Source organism: Artibeus jamaicensis, unplaced genomic scaffold (genome assembly GCF_021234435.1).
Source record: "Artibeus jamaicensis isolate MK-2021 breed Jamaican fruit bat unplaced genomic scaffold, CSHL_Jam_final contig_332, whole genome shotgun sequence".
NCBI classification, from domain to species: Eukaryota; Metazoa; Chordata; class Mammalia; order Chiroptera; family Phyllostomidae; genus Artibeus; species Artibeus jamaicensis.
The window spans coordinates 6,350,044-6,375,777 of NW_026521788.1; the positions used below are offsets into that span (position 1 = coordinate 6,350,044).

General features: G+C 40.0%; 2 protein-coding genes across 7 annotated transcripts in view; one reads left to right on the top strand and one right to left on the bottom strand.

The window, feature by feature from the left end:
* Window positions 1-25,734, bottom strand: part of A1CF (APOBEC1 complementation factor) — an 80,405-nt gene that overhangs the window by 8,982 nt on the left and 45,689 nt on the right. For 4 of the 6 annotated variants that reach the window (XM_053663940.1, XM_053663938.1, XM_053663937.1 and 1 more), the window contains 6 exons: window positions 23,994-24,124; window positions 18,103-18,341; window positions 12,475-12,639; window positions 8,366-8,463; window positions 4,820-5,090; window positions 2,651-2,856 (listed from right to left, as the gene is read on the bottom strand). In XM_053663940.1, the coding sequence (XP_053519915.1) occupies window positions 2,651-2,856; window positions 4,820-5,090; window positions 8,366-8,463; window positions 12,475-12,639; window positions 18,103-18,341; window positions 23,994-24,106 (1,092 nt within the window). In that variant the 5' untranslated portion in view covers window positions 24,107-24,124. The remainder of the gene's footprint in view (window positions 1-2,650; window positions 2,857-4,819; window positions 5,091-8,365; window positions 8,464-12,474; window positions 12,640-18,102; window positions 18,342-23,993; window positions 24,125-25,734) is intronic. The other 2 variants (XM_053663939.1, XM_037156638.2) reach the window with 1 other exon arrangement.
* PRKG1 (protein kinase cGMP-dependent 1) overlaps window positions 16,010-25,734 on the top strand; it is a 1,343,317-nt gene continuing 1,333,592 nt past the window's right edge. Inside the window, exon 1 of the mRNA XM_053663936.1 lies at window positions 16,010-16,096. The gene's annotated coding sequence lies outside the window, so the exon portion shown is untranslated. The remainder of the gene's footprint in view (window positions 16,097-25,734) is intronic.

Consider the following 25,734-nt stretch of genomic DNA (forward strand, 5'->3'; position numbering starts at 1 on the left):
TGCAGCCATTTTTGGTGGCCCACAAGCCCCAAGGCTCCCATTAGTCAGCAGATTCAGTAAAGTGTGCAAAACAGGGCATTCATCTGACAAAGAAAAAACTCTTTGGGACGAACAATGTTCCAGGATGACTCTGTGAGCTTATCTCCTTTGTTCCAACACCAGTACAGCTTCAATAGCATAACATCTCCCCGTTTATTCAATTTCTAGATTGCTCCTGTCTTCTTTATTACATTTTTCTTCTACTATTCTCAGTGTTGTGGCAACTCTTGTCATCTACAAAGCATAAGTACCTGGGCAATCATAAATTGCTTTAGCTGGCAGATGTTCTGTTTATGCCCTTTGGGTAAATACACGCCAAGGGAGCAGCAGCAGCTCCAACTGCTGGCCCTGCAGGGCAGTGCTCCATCCTCTGCTTTTGTTGTGGGAAGTTTGCAACTCCGCTATGGAATTGTTAGGGCTCCGTCTGTGTTGGCTGGCGGGGGTGGGGGTGGGGGGCGGGCGGAGACATGACCTTCAGTTTCTAAGCCATAGTTGAAGAAATTCGGGGACAAGTTAATTTAAGAATTTTCATTAGTTAATAGGGATGGATACTCATATTTTGATAAAAAGCTTGACTAATTTTTAAATTGGGTTTGATATAAAAAGCAGAGGTCATTACTTATCTATAGCAGCTCTTAGATCTATTACACAGAATTTATCATGATTGTCATTATTTATTATCTTAGAAGATTTCTAGTTTTTTGCAGTATTTTAATTATTTTTGGTTTTAAGCCCAGGGAGATTGGATGACTAGCTTTGTGCTTTCAAAGCAAAGCTCTGAGTCCAAACTCATGGCACTTCCTAGTTTTTATTATAATTATCTGTGTACTTGTCAGTATCCTCTCACTGAATGGCCATGTAATTTCCCCCCGAGTTTTATTGAGATATAATTGACATACATCACTGAGTTCCCGTTGTACAGCATAATGGTTTGACTTACATGTATTATAAAATGATTGCTCTGAGTTTAGTTAGCATCCATCATCTCATTTAGAATCAATAACAAGATAAAGAAGAAAAAATATTTTCCTTGTGATAAGAGCTCTTAGAATTTACTCTCAACAATTTGCATATATACTATATGGTGATATTAATTATAGTCATCATGTTGTATGTTGGATCCCTAGTACTTATTTACCTCATAATGAAAACCTTGTATCTTTTGACCACCTTCCCCTAACTCCCCCAATCCCACCATCCACCCACCTCTGGTGACTGCAAACTTGATCCCTTTTTTTGAGTGTGGATATTTTATTTTTTAAGATTCCACATATGAGATCATACAGTATTTTCTTTCTCTGTCTGACTGACTTAGCATATTCAAGGTCCATCCATGTTGCAAATGGCAGGTTTTCTTCATTTTTAAAAATCTATTAACCATTTAAAATTGCTATTGAGAAATGTCTATTCTGGTCTTTTGCCTGTTTTTAATTGGATTACTTTTTCTGTGCCATACAATTTTTAGTGGCAATGTTATATTCAATTTTCTATCCCCAGAAACCAGCAAAATACTTGGTATATAAAGGTGCCTAATAAATGGTTTTTGAAAAAACAAATGATTGCTGTTTACCTTTCTGATAGGCACTGTTTTTTTTTAATTGGGTAGACGTAACAGAAACCTTAGGTATACTAATTTGTATTTATAAGAAAGCCAGTTATTTCACACACACACACAAAATATTCAAGATGAGCTCTTAGAAAACCAGGTTTTCTACTTGATTGCAATCATAGGCTACTTCCATACATTTGAGGCTCGTGCCTTTGGGGTGAGAGTAGGAAATTTCCTTTAGAACACACAGACTATAACGCTTAACAACTGGCTATTGATTACTCAGCAAAAGTGCCTCTGCAGAGAGATCAGCAGTACTGCACAGGGAAGAATCTAAGGGTTATCATAGAACCAGTTTTGTGTTATTTTTAACCATGTTTGTTACTCAGTTTCCATACTAAAACAACTTTTATCACTTTTAACTTTCCCATAATAAAAACTACAGCCCATGCAGAAACCTGGAAACTTAGAACTACAAAAGGAAAGCAATAAAAACTCACTATAATGCTGCTACACAAATATAATCACAGTAGAAAACTTAATTTGACATGACTGATGGCATCTTATAGTTAATATGAGTCATAATATCATCATAGATAGCATGGTGTTTGCTTTTAAACACGATGTTTCCAAGAAGAGTTGTTCTAAATGGTCTGTTCATTCACTGCATGAACACCCTTCATTTGCTAACTAACCTGCCTCACACACAACGGGCATTTATTTGGAACTATGGTCTTTGCTTCATATTGTCTTATTTAAGGTATTGGTTGATAATTCTCAAAAGCTCTTAGGATCTTTGCATTTCAGTGCAAGATCATTTAAGGTACCACACTTTATGGTTCTAAAAAAAGACATTCTAAGATGGAACAATGGCCTTCAGCACTCAGTGTTCTCTGACAGCACATTATGTTGAGTGGGCACTTTGTCTATGTAAAAGAAAAGCCAGACAAAATAAAACAACAACATAACCCAAGTAGGGATCAAGTCACATCATTTGATGAAGGGTGAATAGTGGACTTTGGCTCAACTTAAAGAAACTATCTGTGGAATAACAGCACCTACCTGGGGAGCAAGTTTAATTCCTTGGGGTTTTAAGGTAACAGGATTCATGGGGGTGAGTTCCATCCCAGGTAAAAGATCATAGAGTTTGTCTTCTTTCTTGTCTCCTTTGACCTGATATCCACGACCCAGGCCTGTATATGCCAAGTAGCCACGGCCGCCCAGTCCTCTCACTCCCGCAGCCCCTACAGGTACATTCATGTAAATGTCTAGGAATGTAAGAAGGCATTAAACTGAATCAAACCACCAGAAAATCACCCTGAATCTTACTGTAATGGAAAAGTTAGCCCAAGTCACATTGATTATTGCCCTGAAGATGGGTAGAAAACTGTAGGATTCTAATGCAATGAAACTCAGCATAGAGTTCACAAGAGGTGTCTTTGCTTGTTTGTTTTTTTTAACTGTCTGGAAGAAAGGAATACTATCAAAGTTATTGATAAGTACATGAGCATCTTAAAAGCTTGGGTACAGAGAAAATTTTTCTGAAGACAGAAAAAGTTTCTGTCTTCAGTTAACTTTTTGTTGACATTTTTCTGTAGAATAATAAATGTTGGGAAGGTGATTTTTAGAAGCATCACAACATTCAATGACCAAATGCATTAAAATCAGTCTTGCATTCTGTCATTGATCAGTAAATCAGAAATGAATTCTAGCTTTTCCAATAATTTCATTCCCAAAGATCTGTTGGAAAACCAACATTTAGAAAGCATTTTAAATTCACCATTTCTACCTTATGTTCTGTCAATGTGAGGCTTAAATTTCCACTGAGTTTCATTAATAGATTCCTTTTGATTTTTATTTTTCACATTGCTACTTTGATTTCTTATTGGTGGCATAAAGATAAAAATGTTAAACAATTACCCTTCATCCATGAATATCATTCATTAATTTTTTTCTTATTATCAGACAGGTATTTTCCCCCTTGAGTAGAGTTTGTTTTGATCTTACATTACAACTGGTTGACAACTTATATTTCATATATGAATTGTTTAATGATGTGATTTTTAGATTATAAATGCATAATGTTTTAGTGACATAATTCATCATCATATAGACTGATTATTCTGAAGGAAATCCTAAGGACTTCTTTCACATCGCAATTTGGGGGGAAGTGCATCTACTAGGAGAGTGGGACTTTTAAGGCTGTTGAAGACTAGAGCTCCTTGGATGGTCAATTCAGTTCTCCTGAAAAATAGTAAAACACAGTAAAATAAATGTTTCCACAGTAATCTGGACATGCCTGTTTGCCTCTAAGTCAAACCCAAGAATGGACTTAAGTGCATAGTTTGTTGTTGAGTTGCCTAGTCAGGTGTCATATTTAGAAGGTAGAACTGGGATTCTGTTGGTATGAGCCACATTCTAGCACAACTACTCTGAAGGATCCCACTAGGCAGAGACAAACGAGTTTTCTGGAAATAATAAAGACTGGTTTCCCTTATCTTCAATATTGCTTGAACTGCCTGAGTTCAGAAAACTGCTTGAACATTTGCCATTTTTGCATGATTCAAAAGGAAAGATTTATGATTTAGTAGACTGAGTTTTTTCTCTTCTATTTGTGCTTTACTATGTAGTTACCCATGTTTAAAGAAATGTTGATTTCCTGAATAGTGTAGCTTTTTAGAAGGCATAACACATGTTTCTTGGAGAGGTGGGTGAGAGCATCTTACATATGTTAGAATATATTTAAGATAATTTATGCTTTATGTACAAAGATGATTCCATCAAGTCACTATCAGATAAGTCACTATCAGCCTTACCATGTTTTTGCTGTTTGAGGTGACTGGTTTCCATTGGACCACACTACTTTCACTTGGAAGTTTTGTAACAAGTCACAAATGAATGCAATGTGGTGATTCAATCATAAGAGAGAAGTGAACAACTGTGGACCTGAGATTTAGTTTGTTCAAATTTTATGGGTCCATGTGAAGATCAAATGTGTGCATAGACTCATTTGTACTATGCTGTGACCAAGTTTTTGTCAATAACCAGTTGTAATGTGAAAAAAAGATTCCTATGGAAGGAAAAGTATTGATATAATATTTGATTTTTAATAAACAATTTTCAAGTCCTTTTCTCCCAGTGGACCGACCTATTCAATTCGTCTAAGTCTATTGCAATACAAATCATCTGAAATCATGGAGTTATCCTAAGGCAAGAACTGATTAGTATTACCTCTTACAGAAGGGGCTCGGATAATGGCCCTATTGCCAAGATGCCCTTTAGTGGCTGGCAAATGAAGGCTAGGAATTGTATAGGCCTGGGGTGCATAGAAGACAGGAGCTCCGAGGTAGGCTGTGGTAGGATCATAAACATGGCTCAAAGAGTAGGTGTACTCTCCTTGCAGCGTGGTACCCCTTCCACCCGTGCCTCGGGTATATCTAACATAACTGTCCTTGTCCACTGGTTTGGCAAGGGTCACTTCAATGGGGGAACCATCCAGCACCTGTAGTAGGGAGCAAGAAAAAAACAACATGAGAAGGTATGAAGACAGTGTGGTTGAGCCCTTGTAAATGCATCTCCTACTGTATTAGCCCATTTGTGTGTGTTTACTGACTGTTTCAATTGTATATATCTTGTCTCTTACTAGCTTGGTCTTTGTACGTAAGTTGAATTTTTTTCTAAATAGTTCCACTGATAAGTTGTATATCAGCTGCCAACAGGGTTTCACAGGAACAAAGTGACCACTGTCCATTAACATACTGGTGAATACAGTCTGAATACAGTCGCCATGACAGAGAATTATGTAATACTTTTAATGTGATACATGTTTTAAATTACATATTTACATAACTGTATAATTCTAAGACATTTTAGGTTATATGGGTGGAACAATATCTCTACTACCTACAACAGTACAATGAAGATGAAAGGAAACCAATAAAGAGATCTTACAATTATTAACATTTTGGTATGGGCTGCCCAGTTAGGCCTTTCTGGCTGCCACACAGCTAAATGTCTTGCTCCTTCAAGTAGTTACACAATAAGTAAGTTTTCACTGGGAAGGAGGAGAGTCTGAAAGTGGAGCCCGACTCAAGGAAGAGGAGTCTATGAGGCTCTTACATTGCTTCCCATTCAATCTTCCTTGTAAAGCAAACTTTTGGGACAGTTGGGAACTAACAAATGGAGATGGTGGGACATGTTGAGGTTTCTCAAGTCAGGCACTCCTTAAAATGTGTTCTTGAGAGTTACTGAAGTGGTTCTACTCTGACACAAATTTCTGGTGTTGCAAACAGCTCCAGACAATAGCTGAAGGTAATAGTTTAAAAGAATAGCTGTGTGTAGCTGTACATGTTGTCTGACTCACTTCTATGTGCCACTGGCATACACAAGAGAAAAAGATGGCTGTCAACAAATACTTGATAGGTTGATGTACTTCTTATCAAAGGGACAAGGTATTGTGAGAAAGCTTTTGTGGCTTCTTTCTAGTAAGAATAAGATGGGCTATTATTTTATATATAGAAAATAAATAATGCAAAGGGTTTCTGCAAAAATTCCCTTTTATAGTAGCTGAGTCTATAAGGCTGATAATAAAGTAGCTGAAACAACCTTATTACTTGATGTCATGAGCAAATAATTCATTGGTTCCTGGATCACTGAGGTCTGCTGGATGAAGCTTGTGCTTCATAGGGATTCTGAGCATTTTGTTCTGCCTCTGAGGCAACTTAGCCTTGATTCTATATATCTTCCCTACTTTTTAGTCCCAGGAGTCGATGTCAAATATGTCAGATGAAACACACTGAGAGAGAGAATCCAGCTGATATGTTGTATTACCACTGATGTAATTAGAAGAAATGGAGTACTGAAGGAATCAAGCGAATGGGATATATTATTCTTTATATCAGTCCTTTCTTGAAGAAGATGAGAAACCAAAATAGGTCTCTGCTTATAGGCACTCATATCAAGAGATGTTTGTAACAAAATGATTGCATTCTGCAGAGGCAGGTTTCTTATTGTAATAGATTTTGTTTTACTTTCCTCTGCCACCCCAACAGTGTTTTAAACTTAGCTTTGTATTTTAGTTAGTTGGTTTAGACCTTTCAATAACGAAGACAATATCTCATTGATCTGTATAGTTCAAGCCGAGAAAAATTTCTTGTACATTATAGACATCCATAATATTTATGGAATATCTGGAGAATTACCTCCAAAGCTTAATTCATCACTTTTCTCTTCAAATAGGCTTTCCTTCCTGGCTTCCCTAACAGTATTACTCTAGTTTCCCATATTAAAAACCTGTAATGACTCATCCTTGTTCCTCACTCCTATAGACAATCAGTTCCTGGGTCCTTTGAGTTTACCTCCCACCGCACCCCACAGTCCCAGGTAGAGCTTTCTTCTACATTCCATTCCCACCCTGGTTCAAGCGCTATTTTTTTCCATTTGGGTGACTGTAGTAACTTTTTAACTAGTTCCAATTACATTTCTCTTCCTACTCTGTAAAATTTCAACTTCTAGTGAGTTCATTTCCTTAAATTATAAACATGATCCTTATTCTACTGCACAAAAACTTCAATCTCATGTTGTTTAACAAGTTAAATGTAAATATCCATATGCGTCCTTAAAGGACTTCATAGTTCCTAAGCAAACTTACTTTTGATTTTCCCATACCACATTGTAGTGAAATACAATTATAATATTTAGTTTATACTTAATAACAATATTGAATATATATTTTAGCTACATAATATGTGTAGCCATTGTTATAAAAAAACTAGCTATAAACATATATATAGCTTTAAATATTGGGAAAAATTTGAATAGTTTTTCATTGTAATTCCAATGTTTTTGGTTCTTTATAAGTTAATCATAAATTAGTAGTTAATTTAATAATCATATAATTATGAATTAGCATTTAATTCAGATTATCCCTTTTCAGCAATTATTATGTATACTTCGGAATGTTTTCGAATTGAAAAAGTCTAATCTGCATATTGTTTTCAAGGTAATAACATTCTCAGGATATTATTAAGTGTGATAATGATGATAAAACAATGTTTTGCTTTATAGATATATATTAAATATGCATTAATATTTTGCTTTGCAGTTTTATTTTTGTATTTTGAAGTTTGTACTCTTCCCCTCAGGACTCAAACCTTTCTGCAGGTGTTGGAGAAGCTCTTACTCCTGGGCCTCACTGTAGCTGAAGGGCCTGTTGTGGGAGAGCCTTGGTTTACTCTCCAGATCTGCTCCCTCTGCCCCCACCTCCTTCTGCCCACCCCCAGGCCCCTGGTCTCCAGCCTCTCTGCCTTGGGCTGGGTGCTCTGCATGGAGTCCTCTTCAGGGCTCCTGCACCTTCTGGGTGATGGTTGGGTTTGGCCCATGGAGAGTCCTGGCAGGAGAGTGAAGGGCGCGTTTAGACTATGTCTTCCTCCGGCTCCCTCTGAGAGGTGACCTTAGCCTGGATGTACTTCTTGACCAAAGTTCTCTCACAGAGACCTGTTCTGTACAATCCTCTCTCCTTCAGGTTTCCTGTTACTTCCTTAGCCCCTTGTCACTTTAACTCCAGGAATGCCACCAGCCCTAGGTTCGACACACGGACCATGTGTCCCTTGTTACTTTCCATCATTTTTCTCTCATTCATCTTAAATGGACTAAGGCCATCATGGCAGTGATGACGAAAGCCTGAATGAGGTAGACTTGCAGGATTGTCCTTTTAACAAAATTTCCACACCCAACTCAGGTGGAATCTGTACATATATTTGCTTTGTCCTACGTTACCTTCCCATTTAAAGCTTTCATAGCCTCAATCGCGTCTTCTCGGTTACTGAAGTGCACAAAAGCATAGTCCCGGATTTTCTTCACCCTCTCCACAGCACCTGTAAATAGAGCGAAAGCATTATTATTAAAATGTTGCTCAAGTGTATTGTTGATTACTCAGTTAAAAAAATAAACTTTTGCCTAGAGTGAAGTTAAGATGGAAACTTATTTAACATGAACTTGTTAGCAGCTTAGCATGACATTATCCAATGTAGGTTTACCCACTTGAGGGCAACTTGAGAGACCAGGTTTTCTTTTCCTATGTTTAGTTTCTAGAGCCAACAAAGCATGGGACCCTATGGCAGGGAGAATCAGGAGAAGAGACAGGTTCTCCTTTCCTCCGTCCCCATCAAAGTTCAGTTACCCTCTTAGGTCCAAGGCCACAAAGCAATTAGAGTTTCCTACTCTTCCACATGCTTCAATAGTTGTAAACTGTCTTCCTTTGGAATGACGATACTGCTGTAAGGTAAGGATAATTTTAAAACGTTGCAGTCCTTCACTTCTCTCTCCTCTTGGCATTCAACCCTTGACTTCTTACGACAATGTTTGTACAGAGCATAATGGTCTCACCAAGCTGAGAAAATAAACAATGTCCGAGACCATGAAGCATGAGACATGTACTTAACTGAATTCCAACATAGTCTCTATTCCTTCAGTGTTGGGTGCGCTAATACTCCTGACTCTACCCCATGGCTTGTTTTGGTAATTGAGAAGTAAGAGGTTGGCCATGAGGACCTTTATCCTTCTTGTCTTTGCTGCATTTATTCTTCAGTGCCATCCTCTGTCTCCTGGACTGTTAGCATCCTGAGAACAGGATCTGTTCTGGAGGCGCCGTGGTCTAGTCTCCACCCAGTTCCTACCTGGAGTGGTGTGCACAGGGCTGCTCAGTAAATGTATGTGGAATGACTGAGTATTATCAGTTAATTCACACTCTAGCCTCTATCATCCACATTAGTCGGGTACCTTTTCAGGTGGTAATGATCAAGATGTTCTAAAATTCATCTTGTAGATGTTAAAGTTGGCTTGCATTTTTGAGCAGCAATGTCCACCTACACCTGATTTTAGACATTTTGATATATGAAATTTAGCCTCATAAAACAGGCAAATGAGAAAGTGAAAGTTTGTTTCATAAAAGCTGTTTTCTCTACAATAATGTTCACCACAGGGCTTATTTTAATGTATTCTTTCTTTAGTGTATAGAAATTTGTTTACTGATTGATCAACATTTGGCAGAAAGTGAGGCAATAAAACATCAGTGTTAATCCATCAGCCATGATGAAAAAGACTCTCTGATCTCTGAAATCACAACTTGAAAACTATTACTTTGTTCATTATCAGTTTGCCAGCAGACATCAGTCGCCTGAAGAGAAACACACCTGCAGTCCAAAGGGAAGATTATCAGAGGACCATGGTTCTCAAAGTGAGGTCCTCAGACCAGCAAAAAGAGCTTCAGCCTAGAACTTCATAGAAATGCAGATCCTTGGGCTTGTCCAGCCCCCCAGCTACTGAATCAACAACTCTGGGGGCAGGGCTAACAGTCTTTTAACAAGCCCTCCAGGTGATTCTGATGCTGAACTTTTTAAGGAAAATCAGATTCTGTAGAATAACTATAATTAGAATTTCAGCAGATATCCTTAGGCTACAAAGAGGAAGAACATACTTTTTTTGGCTCCAGTTTCTGCTCTGATTGTCATTTATTTTTCTGAGTGGCATTGTACTATTTTCAGGCGAATCAGAGTTAAAATAATATATGGTCAAATATTTGCCAGGAATGCTCTGATTTCTCTGAGGGATCTAAACCATCTTTTCCACTAGAAAACAAACTTGTTCTTTTTCTTTCCAATCCAGCAGGTGTCTGCTATTCATCCACTCTCTGTAATTCATTTATTATTTTCATATAATTAATGGGGCCTGGGCATGTGTTTCTCTTCAACATGCAGATGGAAAGGCTGAGAACCAGTAACTATGAAAGGAAGCAGCCTTTTAGTAGTTTCTTACTCTAGCCCTTTCCAAAAAAAGGCAATGTTTTAAGCATATAAAAATAAGAGGTAGTATTCACTCTGGGAAAGTAGAAAAGTCAACACAAAGCGGGGGGAGGTGGTGAGGAAGCATTGCTGATACACACGTCCATTCCTGTCCCTACGACTGCATCAACCTTCAGATGTCTCCTAAATGGGAGTCTTTTCTGTACTCCACGGGTAGAATGTCATCCCTCTTATTTTTCTGGAGCATCTTAAACTCCTTTCACATGCTTTTCATGCTTGCTAGCTCCTCCCACAGTGCCTGGGATATAGGAGCTACTAAAGTAATGACAGTTAAATGAATGAGTGAATGGAGTAAGGTTGGGGCGTGTGGGTCATAGAGCTGTTAAGAACAAGCCCTTAACCAGACCTAGACTCATGTTTGATATTTGCCCCTTGTTAGCTATATGATCCTGAGCTAGTTAATTAATTGCTTTGGGTCCTAGCTTTCTAATCTAGAAAATAATTTAAGTAATAAAGTAACCTACATCATAGGGTTGTGGCGATGAATAAATGCATGTGCTGTGAAAGCGCCCCCTGCAATGCCTGGCGCACAGTGAGGCAGTCAGTCATCTGCAGTCTCTGCATTATTATGGATTTCTAGCTAGTGGCATGGAACCACCCCTTCTACTAACACAGCAGGAGGGCAGAGTTCCCAAAGGCTGGAAACAGACAAATCTCTGGTGAGTTTTTAAAAGGGAGAAATGACCTTCTTACTACTTATGATTAGAACAAATTAGCTTATCCTGTTAGACCTGACACAGCTTGCAGAGATGGAATCAGGCGACATGAGTGTGCGAAGTGAATATTCTTAGGCAGTTTGAACATGGTGGCACCACGGCCCATGTTTATCAACCGCCTGGAGAGTTACTGCCCAGAGACAGAACAATTCTCACTTATGGAAAGGTGTTGCCACAGTGGTACACTTAGGCTAGAGTGTGTTCCAAGACACTAATCCCATGAGATGGTCTGCCAAAAAGTGGGATTCACGGTCCAAATATTTGGGAAATCCAGCATCCTTCATTTCTTCTTTCGGAGACTGTCCAAGTCTATTAGAATGTGAAAGACTGTGATAAGTCCCACTACAGAAAAAAATCTATTTAATTTTGTTGAATCTGATGTTTACAAACTTATTTGACTGTGGGCTCCTTTAAGCAGTAACGAACTGCTAACAGTTTATAGAAATAATGTTCTACAGAACTGGCTTTGGGAAAGGCTTATTGGACATTGTATCTTGAAATGCTTGACCTGTCTTTATGTTGTAGTTCCTGTATGAGAAAAAAGATGGGGAGTCTATCTTAGGACTTCAGAGTGATATTGAAAAGTGTGGACATGATGAGCAGTGACTAATTATCCCCCTCCACCTTCCCTCTATTTCTTTCCCTTCCTCTTCATCCAAATGAGTTTCCTACAATTAATTGTCACCTACTTACTTATATACCTGAAGTCATAATCACATTCCAAGAGAACAGTGGTTCCCAAGTGCAACACTTTTGCCCTCTATGATAAAGTTGGCAATGTCTGGAGACAGTTTTGCTTATTACATCTTGGGGGGTTGCTGAGTGGCATCTAGTGGGCAAAGGCCTGGATACTGTTAAACATCCTATAATGCATAGGACAGACCTCCACAACCAAAAGTTATCTGGCCCCAAATATCAAGAATACTGAAGTTGAGAAACCCTACATTAGTCTGTAGATATGCTCACATATTCCTTAATACAATAAATAGTTATTGGGCATCTACTATATGCCAGACACAAACACAGGGGCCAAAGACACAATAAGAGAAAAAAATCATGAAATTTATAGTTTAGTGAAGGAAATATGTATTTATTATGTAATCACACAGATAAAGGTAAAATTATAATATTGATAAATATAGGATCACATATCCCTATTTTCTAGTAGAAAGGTGGGAATATAGTTTTTACAGTTTGCATGCAATTATGAGAATGGTAAATGAAAGATATCCTATTTAAAGTTATGAAAGTCATCATAAGTGTTTTTCAAGTACCTTTTGAAAAAATAGTCTTCTGTGATATGTCTTACCTGGTTTAATATTGCTGAATTCTTTTTCAATCATTTCTTCAGAGGTAGACAGCATTAGGTTTCTTACATACAGGATTTTCACCGAAGACATTGTGTCTTCATCAACTTCCACTTCTGGCTCTGCCCAGTCTACTGCAATAGGGTGGCCCCATAGTTGAATTCTTCCTGTTGAAAAGAATCAGGGGTATGGTGAATTAAATAGAAATTAGGACATCATTACCTCAGTTCCGACTGAGGGCCTTTTAAATTAAACTGATCTTTGAAGTCTTAACTGAACAAGAAAAACAATATTAAAAGAGGTGATTAGTGACTTTAAGAGACATTCCAAGTAAACGTAGGAGCTGGCTAGAGGGAACTTCTATATGGTAAGTGGCTGATTATTACGACCATGTATAAAGGGAACTAGGATGTGTTTCGAAGCCTGACAGAAATGAGGCAGCCAAGGGCATGATCTGGTCTTAAAGCAGCTCCTACAGGATGAAGGTAGTTGTTGGAGATGAGAGGGCAAAGGGGAGCAAGGAAAATAATGGATGTAGGGCCCACACATCAAGCCTGACTTCACAAAGCATTAGAAGGGTCACTAGGAAGTATTGCTGCTGTTGGAACCTGTGTGGCCAGGTGCCACCGCTGTCCAAAATGGTGCCTGGGCACGGGGGTCGGGCTCAGGCTCGCCCAGCTTGTTCTCTGTTTCACTTGGCCAGGGCTCCAATCCACTCTCTTACCTCCTAGTTCTCTCTCTTTCAGAACATGCACAATGTGGGAATGCAGAGAAAAACAACTTTCTAATCCAAATTAAGAAGCCAGGGAGCAATGGAAGAGTCTAGGATGAGAAACTGCACTCTTCTTAAAAGATTAGCTGTTATCCACGACCACATATGTTTTTGTATTTCTAAAGCCTGCAGTTTCCTAAGTGTCTTGCACTGCCCTATGTGTTTCCCGTGCACTATCTCAGGGCCACTCCGTGGGGAGGGGAATGCCCTTCTCAATTTTATGGAAGAGGAAATGAGCTTTCAAGAAGGTAGCTTGCCCAGACCGATTTCACTCCCCCTGCTTCTGTTATTTATTACCCAGCCCCTTTTACCCCTCTTCAACAGCACGGATCCATGATGAAACAATGAGAGGACGGTGAGGGTCAGCTCAGTTTCAAATCTGATCAGAAATCTCATTTGTTTTATATTGTTATGGAACAAGCTATGTCCTGGAAACAATAAAAAGCCTCAGGGAACAAAATCGGAAGTTCTCAGTATTGGTAAAGGTTTTGTTGTTTAATTAGTACATACGGGAGGCAGTTATTTTCAATCAAAATGTATCTTTTTATTCTTTGAAAAGTAGTCAGTGGAAGCAGTGGTGGCACTGACACCCTAAAACCCCCAAGATAGGCTCATTGTAATAAATTAGCTGATCCTGGAGATCCTGGCTCCTGCTACCCAAGCTGGCTAGGTACCTTGTTCTGCATTGCTTCTCACAGAATCCTTTTTTTTTTTTTAAATAAAGATTATTTCCTATCTTCACTTCCCTTCTACTCCTTCCCTTCCTTTACCTTCCCTTCCTTGTGCTTCCCCTCCCTTCCTGGTCCATGCTTTATATAGACTTTGCTGTTTGCATTGCCCCAGGATTCCTAGAGCTCTCAGGTGACTCTGATTTCTGTAGCCCGGTGGTCCTCAGCCTTGGAAGAGCTTTAAAAAATACTGAAACCTGAGTTCCACTCAGTGCTGGATCCAGTTCCTCCCTACTTGCAAGAATAGATTGTTACATTTTCAGAATTGTGTGAGCCAGTTGTTACCACTTTGGTAGCTTCTAATCAGCCATAGTGGGAGTGTTAATACCATGGAAATCCACAAGTCAGGTCTTTTGGTTTTCTCCTGGGAACTGGCTGTTAAAGATTTACCCACTCATCACTGACCCTTGGACTCTCCTGACCAATTCTGATATAAGTGGTCTGGGCCTCAGGACTCTTATGAGCACCTCAATTCATTCTGACATGCAGACAAGGTTGAGAACCGCTGTTGTGCATGCTGGCTTTTGCCTTCCCAGACTGGGACCATGGTTAAGTTACCCACCAACCTAAATATTTGCAAAAGGCTAAAAGGGACAGAAGGGAGAGGATGTCTGGGAAGCAGTGATTTCCATAAACATGCCTCTGGAAGTCAGTGCTGCAGGGTGCTTTGGGAACATAGGCTTTGAAATCTGACAAGTTCAAATAGCAGATCTGTGGTCCTGGCTAGGAAGCTTAACCTCTCTAAGCACCAATTTCCTCATCTGTGAAACTGGGATAATAAAAGTACTTCCTTATTAGGGTTGTTGTAAAGGCAACAAAGAAACAATGCATATAAGGGACTTAATTTATCATTTTAAATGGTAATTCAGTAATATGTATTATTACTGATATATATTCCTGAATTATTACATAAATGTGTATATATATTCATGTATGTATAGTTACGTCAGAATATGTACTCTGAGTCCTGTAGCTGGGTATCATTTTTTTAAGAATCTCCCATGTTATTTAGAAGAGAGCAAGTTATGTTGTAGATGCTCAATAAATGTTTCCATACTGAGTGGTCCTATTTACCTCCCCTGCAGGTGAATGTCCAGTATTAGTTGATAGACTTAGCAGTGGATCAACAAATTTGGCTACACAATAGAATCATCTGGAAAACTGAAAACACCGGTGCCCAGACTCCATAACCTGAAGAAGCAGGTTCACTTTGATCAGAGGTTGATTTGGGTACTGATATTGTTTAAAAACCTCCTTGGTGTTTCAAATTTGCAGTGCATGATGGGCAATCACTGCTTCAGACGTGTAGTCTCGTGAGTAGCCGCATCCTGGGAATTTGCTATAAATGCAAATGATCAGACCCCACACCAGACCTGCTGAATCGGAATGCTGGTAGTGAGCTCTGCCATCTGCTGTAGCAAGCCCTGTGCGTGATTCTGATGTAGGCTGACCCTGTGAGAATTTTTCATGAGCATTCTTAGTCTTCTTTGATAATCTCTGAGTAGAATGCAACAACTCTGCTCTGTACATATCTCAGCAAAGATGTGTCTTGTCAAATGAGAGCTGTCCCTGTTAGCAGGAAGTAGGTTGTTGGGGAGCCAATATATCACTTTAGTGCACTTCAGTTTCCATGTCTGGATCAATCCAGAGGGAAGAGCTTCTTGTGGGCCTTGCTCATCATGCTCCTTAAGGACTTCTTTATTTAAAGTTAGGCTGTCCAGAAACCCTTTGTTGTTGTTGAATGTACGGTGGGGTAATAGGTAGAATGTCCAAATAGAACTTACTCTTGGGCTTCAGTAGAAATGAAACCGTTTGCTGAGGCTGGCTTATTCACCCCTGGGCCTCATCTTGGTAATCTGCTGATGAGGCAGGCTGACTAAAATCCAGCTGAATGAAATTCAGCTCAGCTGAGGCCAGTATAAAGGCCACGGACAAGGGGTGCTGCCTGGGTCAGAACGAAGATGCTTAGTGGTTAGGGAGAGTGAGGCAGCGTCCATGCTCCTGGATTCTGGACGGAGACTGCAGAGGGAAAAGTTGGGACTTTGGGTGGAAGTGTAACAAAGTGCCTGGGAATTCCTGAAGCCTGGCAGGTCATCTCTGCCCAGCCTCGTCCACTCCACTCAGGTAAAGACAGAAGCCCTTTCTCAGGGGTGGGGGGAGAGTCAGTATGCTGTATTGTTTTTGAGGAGAGGGAAAGCTGATGGATGAGAAGTTCTGATTCTCTAGGAATGCTGGTTGTCTGCTCCTTTTCTCCCATGCTGGACTCTTTCACTCTCCTCCTCCCCCAACCCCAGAGTCACTGCACATGTCTCCCTTTACAATTGTCTTCCTAGGCAGTGAAGGAAGAGAGTGGTTCATGGGGGCTGTTAACAGTGTGGCTAGTTTCCCAAGGAAGTGGTGGCTGCGCTGGGGCTTTGGGCACCATTAGCCAGGGAAAGGGATTGAGGCTCAGGAATGGAGGAGACAAAAAATAGCATGGTGTTGTCTAGCACACTGAGGGGTTTGTCCTGACAGAAAGGGATCTTACTGGGAAAGAGAAGGCAGATAATACGCTTGTAAAGGCCTAGGGCAGTGAACGGAAGGCCTTGCGTGGCAGGCTCAGAGGTTTACTCCTTATCTCATATGCAGTAAGGGGTTGGCGCATGCTTTTGAACTGATAAGAGACTGACACCATTCAACCCAACAACAGATAGAGATGGAATTGCTACTGTTTACCAGAACTTGTTGGAAAGATGGCATGATAGTTGGGAAACACTAATCTTACAGTAACGTTGGTGACGGAGTAGGCAGAGGTCGGGGCGCACCCCAGGGAGAGCAGAAGTGAGAGAATAATGAGATCTTGAAAAAATTGTCTAAGGGGAGGAAGTGTCTGTGTTAGATTATAATAGTGTCCTGAGAACAGGATGGAAATGAGGGACTTTTCAAAGGCAGAATTGTAGGCATTGAAGAAGAAGGGAGAGTTGAAGAGGATAGCAACATACCGAGTTCAGGTCACTGAAAAGTTAGGTGTGCCCCACGAGGCGTGGTGTTATGTAGCTGTGAGTCAGCTGACTTGACTAAACAGTAAATGGAAGCTTCGACATTGAGTTTATGCTCCTCTCTAACAGATTCAGCAATTTGGGGGCTAGCTCATATATATATATATATAATGTTTATTTTTTTACTTTAGCTGCCTTTATGAAAATATTGTTACATCTTTTTTTCCACGCTCAGAAGCCATCTTCCAGTTTTGAAAATATGTAGTGGGCTAATCCTACTGCTGGTTGTTTTGTCTTTAAGAATATGCACAAGGGCAACATAAATCCACATGTTTTTGTTGTGCTGTTTTCAATTCTGGTGGCTCTCCCTTAGTAACCATGAGAAGAGTTGATTCAGGTGTGCCCCCTATGTAATTATGGAAATCCTCTTATTTTTATATAGTAATTCACTTTAATACCTTACTTCATGTAAGTTTTAGCAAATATTTTAGAGTGAAGACTTCCAACAATTTTTCCTAAGTCGCTCTGATGAAGTCAGTCTTGGTGTGGAGTTTTTTAAATTTAGGAATTGATGGTTATTGCCCAGATGGGACCTTGCCTGGGGCTGGCGCACCTAACAAAGGTGCCTTTCTACAGAGAGCCGTTATTTCTGTTTCCCGCCAGCTATGCAGAAGTTACTAGACACGAGGGAGTCATGATAAAAGTATCTCACTTAATTGCTTTTGGGATGATGTAGCTTTTGAAGATTTATTATTTCCACCTTGTAATGGATAACCTACCCTATTTCTAATAAACTGGATAATGAAGTCTCTATATAAAAATAACTTGGTTGATACATTTAATTTTAAGAAAATTCTTTAAGTATTCATGATAGGATGGCTGGAGCTTGAAGTTCTCAATTTCTCCAGTGCATGCGAATTAGACTTAATGCATAGAATTTTTTCAGAGCCTAGTCTGTGAAAACTTTGGGAGTTGTAATTTATTCTGAGATAGATAAGAAGGATAAAGAGTGTAAAACATAAGCAAAGATGCAGAACAACAATACCCAACAGGATAAGAGCAAGCATTCGTTTCCTTTGCTGAGGTGCACAGCAGCCTGAGGTGGGCAGGGCGGGGTGGGGGAGACTCAGTTTGGAGCAGGGGATTGCTAACCTGGCAGAAGCTTCCTCCGGGCCATGGCAGCTGCCCGGTGGCTCTGGTATTCCACGAAGGCAAAGCCTCGGTTTTTGGTTTTATCAGCAGCACTTGGGTAGACAATGACGTCGACAACTCCTTCGGTTACCTTCTTCATCTCTGATAAGATTTCTTCCCTCTTTTTGGTTTTCGGAATTCCCCCCACAAACAATCGGCAGTTATCCACACTGGCACAAACCCCTAAGAGACGCCCATTTCTGCAAAAAGAGCAGAGCTTTGATTGGTGAGAATCCACGTGCCACAAAGGTTTAAAGCAGAAGTTGAAGTATCGTATGACTCTGTACCTGAAATGGCCTATGGCTGTGGGCTGTTTGGTCTTGATAGTGATTAAACTATTTTTGGAAAGCAGTGGTTGCTTTTGTAAAATTGGGAAATCTGTCAGCATTCGCTCTATATTTTTAAAGAAAAGAAAGGTATTTGAAGCTGAGTAGCATCAGCTGTCTTTAGAGTAGATATGGATTCGCCAGTTGTCAGTTCTCACCCCTCCCTAAAATATCCCCAATGCCGAGGCCTTTATTCCTGCCCCCAGTACAGGTGCCTGCCTGGCCCTGGAGGCATTTGAGTTGGCAACTCCTGGTGCTCCCCTTCTTTTTCATCCAAACTGGGAAGCTATTCAGACATAATTGCTATTAAAAATAGTCCCTTATGCTTGAACGGATTTTTACGCATTATCTTATTTGGCCCCTACAGGGCGCTGGCTGGTGGGTAGGTGTTATTTCCATTTTATATCTGACTGACTTGCTGGATTCTCAGTTCAGTTTCTGTGTCTTCCACTGAACGGTGTTGCTTAATAGCGAGTCGAAGTACACCTTCCTTGGCAGAGTGCAGTTTGATTAAACTTTTCTGGGAAACAGAAAAGTTTCCCAGAAACTTGGTACATTTGGCAAAATGTACCAAAAGTCTCAAGTGTGCATAACCTTTGACCAAATAATGCCCCTTATGAAAAGTGACCTTAGGAAACAGTATGAGCACCCAGTATTATGTATAAGGATATTCATTGTTATTTAAAAAGCCTGCCTCCAAATGGGAAATGAGCAAAATATCCCAGCGTACGGGGGCTAGTTTAATGTATCTCAATTGAAATGTTACTGACTTGGGGCCTTGTGTCCTCATTCTGTAGCAAAGTAGAATTGTCGCCCTCATTCTCACCTACCAAATGCCAGTAGCTACCCAGTAAGTTGTTGAAAAATGACTCCCCACTTTTCTAGATGTTTCCTATTGTGAACAATTTGCTGCTAGCTGAGAATCACTAGTTAACAAAAGACAGGCATTCGAGTATTCTACACTGTGTGCCACTCACTGAACACAGTGTTGTAGAAGCATATTTACTGGTTAAATAAAAGCAGTTCACAGTATGCTGCTGGGTTAAAAAAAAAGGCTACAAAATAAGTGTGTGAGGAGGCCATTTTGATGACAACTATAAAGAAAATCTAGAAAGAAAGAAAATAAAAGTTAACAGTGATTATCTTTGAGCAGTGGAGTTAGGGAGGAATGGCTTAACTTATTTGTAGTGTTGTTGCTTTCTGTGTGCGCATGCATGTGTGTTACAAATTAGGTTGTGTGAGTTTTGTAATGTCACAAAGTTATTAGAATTGGATAAAATTCCCTTTGTGGAAATACTCGTGTGTCATGATATAAAATGCACGTCCAGGTGAGTGGGAGACTGCTCGGTTTTTGGAACTTGTGGGCTTTGGGTACATGGCAGGGATGCTGAGCAGGGTGGGGCTGCTGTCCTGGTTGCCTTCTGTGCTTTCCAGAAGAACCAAGGACCATATTGGATCAGTGACAGGTCCATTTCCATCATGCTAGGAATGTGCTGGGTGGTTTTTTTTTTTGGAGGGGAAGGGAAAGGTTGATAAAGTAATCTTTCATTTGAGAAAAACTTTGCTTTTAATGCTCTCTTCCTAGATATTATTTATTGAGACATTATTATTTTTGATAGTTAATGAATGGTGGGGTGTCAGGTACCAGAAGGGGGAGCCCAGAGGCTCTATATCCTGTTTCTCAATCTGTGTGGTTAGGCACCTTTCCCAGAAGTGCTTGGAGAAGAAAAGCCATCTCTCAAAAGCAGAGGGCACAACGTTAATATCTCCAGAAGCCAGGCATTTAGATGATGCTCAGTGAATATTTTATGAGGAGGAGGATGCTCCGACATTGTGGATCTTTTCTGGATAAGAACCTGGTCTATAACCTGGTAAAAGCAAATCAAAGGTTATTGTCTTCTCTACAATTAAAGTTCTCTCTCAGGCAGATCCCACTGGCTGAAGGCAGAGCAGAAGCAGGTGATGTTGGCTCTGGGGTGTCTATTCTGCTACTTCACATTCCATTTACCCTATTCCTTCACTTTGCAACTAATATCCAACCTGCACTTTGACTGCAGTTTTGCCACCGAATTCATCTAAAGGTTTTGTCATATTTCTCCTCTTCCTTCTCTTCTTCCTCCTTCATCACCATCACTATCAGCAAACATTTATAGAACATCAGATGTTGTCAGTTTTACATGCATTATCTCATAACATCCCCATGATGTAGGTAGATTTTTATTTCTGTGTAATAGCTAAAGACACTAACATTCAGAGAATGCTGTTCCTTATCTGTGGCCATAATGGACTGACCATGCAGTAGTCCCCCCTTATGTGTGGTTTTACTTTGCATGGTTTCAGTTACCCACAGTCAACCACAGTCTGAAAATATTAAATGGAAAATTCCAGAAAGCAGCAGTTAGCAAATTTTAGATTGTGTGCCCTTCTGAATAGTGATAAAAATCTCATGTTGTGTCTCTTCACTCTGCTGAATATGAACCGTCCCTTTGTCCGGTGTACCCACACTATATATATGACTTGCCTATAGGTCAATCAATAGTGGTCTGGGTCAGAAAAACTGTTTTGTTAGTTGTCTGCTTATGTTCAAGTAAACTGTGTTTTACTCAAAGCCACTCAGATAACTTTGATTATAGTGTATTGTTATAATTGTTCTATTTTATTGTTGTCATTATTACTTTCTTATTGGGCCTAATTTATAAATTCAGTTATGTATGTATAGGAAAAAATAGTGTGTATAGGGTTTAGTACTGTCTGTGATTTCAGGCATCTACTGGGGGCCTTGGAATGTATTCTCCACAAATGACCGGGGTGTCTATTGTATTTGTTATTTATACCCTGTCTATTGACAGACCCCAGTGGGTCACTGTGTGTGAAGTATGCCATATTACAGCATACCTTGCTGATTCCCTACGCAGCCAGTTCTATATCCACTCAACTTAAAAACCACTTTGGGAGTAACCTTTACTGTTAGGATGTCCAGGTTCCATGAAATCCAACAAATGGGGCATCTTCTAATCCCTGAAACCACATGACTGTAATGTTAAACTTCTGTAACCCTTTCCAAAACACGTTACTATCCAGCTGGTCCCTGACTTATGATGCTTCAGCTGACAATATTTTGACTTTATGATGGTAGACGGGCCATATTCATTCAGTAGAAACTGGCTGGGCTAAACTGTGTCATTCAGTAGATTAAATGCTTTTTTGACAAGTTATGATGGGTTTATTGGGACATCGTAATTGAAGAGCATCTGAGTTTCATATGACGGATGCTCAGAAAACTTAGGTTCTGATGTAAAACTGATGCTGCATGAGGTCAAAGGGTGTGTCCGCGGGAGCATGCACTGGTGCAGAGTCCCCGATTCCTAGTCCAAAGCCGCTTCCACACACCGGGCAGCCCTTTCGGATGCATGCAGGCATGTGCTGGAGGAGAGCCTCCTTTATGTTTTCTCTACGACTCTGTTCCAGAATCCAACCTTGGGGATGAATGGTGAGGCTATTAGTCATTGTCATATCCAATTAATCTTTTGGTGGTCAAGGGGTTCAAGAAAAATGACCCAATAGCTGACTGAATTACAGAGTTATAAGGATAATACATGACTTTTTTTGGTCTCTAGAAGGTGACAGAAAAATAATGATGGGGGATTCTTTCTCTCTGTATTCATTAGTTTTAAGATTCCATCAATATTAAGGTACCTATTTATTTCAGAAAGGAAAATACATGTGAAAAACTATATGTTAGGATTGATGATATATACTAATATATAATACTACCATTGATAATTTATTGACCTGTTACTGTGTTTCAAACACCACACTAAATGTTTAAAAAAATCTTTATGGCATCCCTACAATAAAACTTATGAAATAAGTATTATCTCTACTTTATAGGTGAGGAACTTGAGGCTCAGAGAGGTTAAGTTACTTGTTGGCGCTCCAGCGAAGCCTGTCTGGGGCCGGAGCTACGGCCTTTCAGCTGCTGTACAAAGCTTTCTTCCAGCCAGCTCAGGGCTTCCTTTGACGCAGTGTTTATGTCAGTGCCCTCTGCTAGTGAGGGACTTAGAACATGACAGTTCATGAAGTAGCCCTATGACCAGTTTATGAAAACCAGTTGTTGATTGCACGGGGTGAGTTATGTCCTGGAACTCTCCCCAGTCCCATGGTCTGAAGTGTCTCTCTGTTTTTCTGACCTCCACATTTGTATTCCCACCTGGACCTCTCATCTGACTCTGATATCATGCGATCACCTCTTCACCATCTTCCCCCAGGATGTGTAATGTGCATCTCAAATGTCAACGCCCCAAACAGAGCACTTCCTGTTTCCTGCTGTTCTCTAGTTTCTTCCATTTCAATGACACTGTCACACCCACAGATACTTGGACCAACATCCTGGGTCTCCTCCCTGAATCCTAAATCACTCACACTCCTAACCCAATATTTACCCAGTCCGATCTATTCAAACTCCCAGAGGTAACCCAGACCTGACTCTTGTCACCACCTTTGTTACTAACCACCCCAACCCCACCCTCCTGCAACCACCGCATGTCTTGTTGAGATCAATATCACTGTGGCGGCCCTCTCACTGGCTTCCCTCTTCATTTTTAAAACAGCCAGAGTAATGCTTTAAAAAGCATAAAGCTCATTAAAACCCTTCTGTGAGTTCCTTGTTTCATTAGAACGGAATCCAAGTTCTTAAACATGGAGTAGAAGGCTGCCCCACTGCATCGATGTCAGCCCTCCTTTCTTCCCTCGGTTCCACCGTGTTGGCTTTCCGGCTGTCTCTCTAACACGCCAGCCTCGGTCCTGGTTCGGAATCGCTGCACTTGCTCTTCCTTCTCTAGACTCACCTTTCTCCAGGTAGGACTGTCGTGGCTGTTTTTTTCTTCAAGTCTCAGGTGAAATTGTGTTTTCACAACTTTTCTTGTGGCAGGAGGTAGCCCTAATCCCATTTCCTGGTATTATTTTTTCATACTCTCATAAATAATCTTATACATCTACTTTCTCACTTTGGGGATAGGGAACTATATACTCTGATATATTTCTGATATTTTAAGCTATGCCCAGCACATATTTATGAAATGAATAAATTATAAATTTTGTTTTTCTTTTTAAGATTTTTAATTTAGTTACCTTTAGAGGGAAAGAGAAAGAGAAAGGGAGATAAATATCAATGTATGGTTGCCTCTCCTGCATCCCCTACTGGGAACTGGCCTGTAACCCAGGCATGTGCCCTGACTGGGAATCGAACCATGATCCTTTGGTTCGCAGGCCTGCGCTCAATCCACTGAGCTACACCAGCCAGGGCAATTTTTGTTTCTTTAAACATTTCACAGAACTTAGTTTGGCACCTAATACAGTGTTGATATTAAATATGTCATTAAACTCATTTTTCCCAAGGAAAAGAGCTAACCATTTTTATTTCTGGTTTTGCTATCTTTGCATATACTATATTAGATAAACTTGATAGAAGAACAGATACAGGTGTGTTGTCTGATTCACTTTTTGTCTAGAAAAGGTGGATCTTACCTGATTTCATAATTATTAAGTTGCTTGATTGCATTCTTGGCTTCCTGTTTATTTGAGAATGTTACAAAAGCATACCCTCTATTGTTGCCATTGAAATCCATCATCATCCTCATTTCATAAATTTTACCAATCTGTAAGTGATAGAAAAGAGAAGTTCGCATTTCTGCATTTGTACTTCCTAATGAACACACACACATGCACACACAGTTTTCTGGAGTCTGTCACTGCCATATTTGACATTTGCATCCCTGCTGAAATGGTTTGCGTATTTTCATGCTGGGTTCAGGACCATTTTCTGACTTATGGGCAAAGTCAAGTTAAAAAAATTTTGTATAGATGGCATTTCAGCCTAAGTTAACAGAATATGTTTTTGACATAGCAAGGCAAATGACCTTTCACCACGAAATTGTCTGAGGATTCACGCAATGTCCTAGCGACCTGAAAACACATTTGTCATTAGGAGTACAATTTCTTGATTTGTCCTTTTCCTTTCCACAGGCCTCTGAAGTAGCCTTAGTTTTATCTTTACTTGGTAATACTCTAGTATTGAAGGAAAAAGAGGAACACTGATTTGGAACCTTGCTAAATGTTTTTAGCTGTCTTTTCCCCACCACGCCATCAAAGGGAATACAGAGGCCGTGTTTCAGAGGATGGTCTGGAGAGCCCTGTTATTCTCACAATCTGTAGGCTGAAGGTGAGTGCTGGTCTTAATACAGTGGACCCAGGGCCAGCATCTTCACCATAGAAAGGTACTAATCACTAACCTCTACCTATAGCTACTCTGTTTACTTATATACTACTCCCTCCTGGTACTCCAAATGCTCCCCAGAGATACAGACTCAGCAATTCATTATTGCTGGCTGCTAAAACAAGGGTGACCCAAATAGACATGAGGAGCATATGCGGTAAGAAGAGGCATCAGTAGGCCTACGCTATTACTACACTGGTTGGTTACCCTTCATCTCATCTCATCCCACCCCAGCTCACCCAAAGGTATTCAGTGAGGGACACCAAATGTTTTCTGGGCTCATTAGGAAAGAGTTCAAGCACATTGCAGCTCTGTGTTTCAGGTGGCTCTTGGTGCTCATTTTCAGGTTCACTATAAGGTTCTTACAGGATTAAGTCCTCATAAATTGCCCACATGCCAAGTGGGATTGTGTGTATAAAATTAGGGGCAGTTCCCAAGTTGAATCACACATGTGCACACACACATGCACACACACACATGCACAAATGATTTTGGCATTTAGAAAAATAGCTAAACTCCTGTTTTTGCTAAACTTTTGAAGAATGTGACTTTTGAAATACCACTTGGGAAATTATTGAAAACAACAGTTAATTTTGTATTATAACTTTAATTTTCAGGTTTAATAACAAAATATCATTAGGAATTAAAACTGAGGAAGTTTATAACTTAATAATTATATAACGACTCAAAGAACCTTCATAATTATCTAATTTTGTGGGTACATTAAGGCAGACAAGAAATTTGAACTTGGAGAAAAACATTTCATCCTGGATGAATATGGATAGACACATGTTTGAGCTATGACACACAGACCCCTTCTCTTTAGGTAAAAATGCTGCATGCACATCAAAATGTCAGGTTGGAGCAATATCTCCTTCCAGACAGGCTGTTGTCATGTTACTGTGTGCTGATAGACACATTCCGTTTGTGGCGAGAGGGTGTGCCAGTGGAGATGGGGACTGAGATATAGACTCGAAAGTCATCAGCAATGAC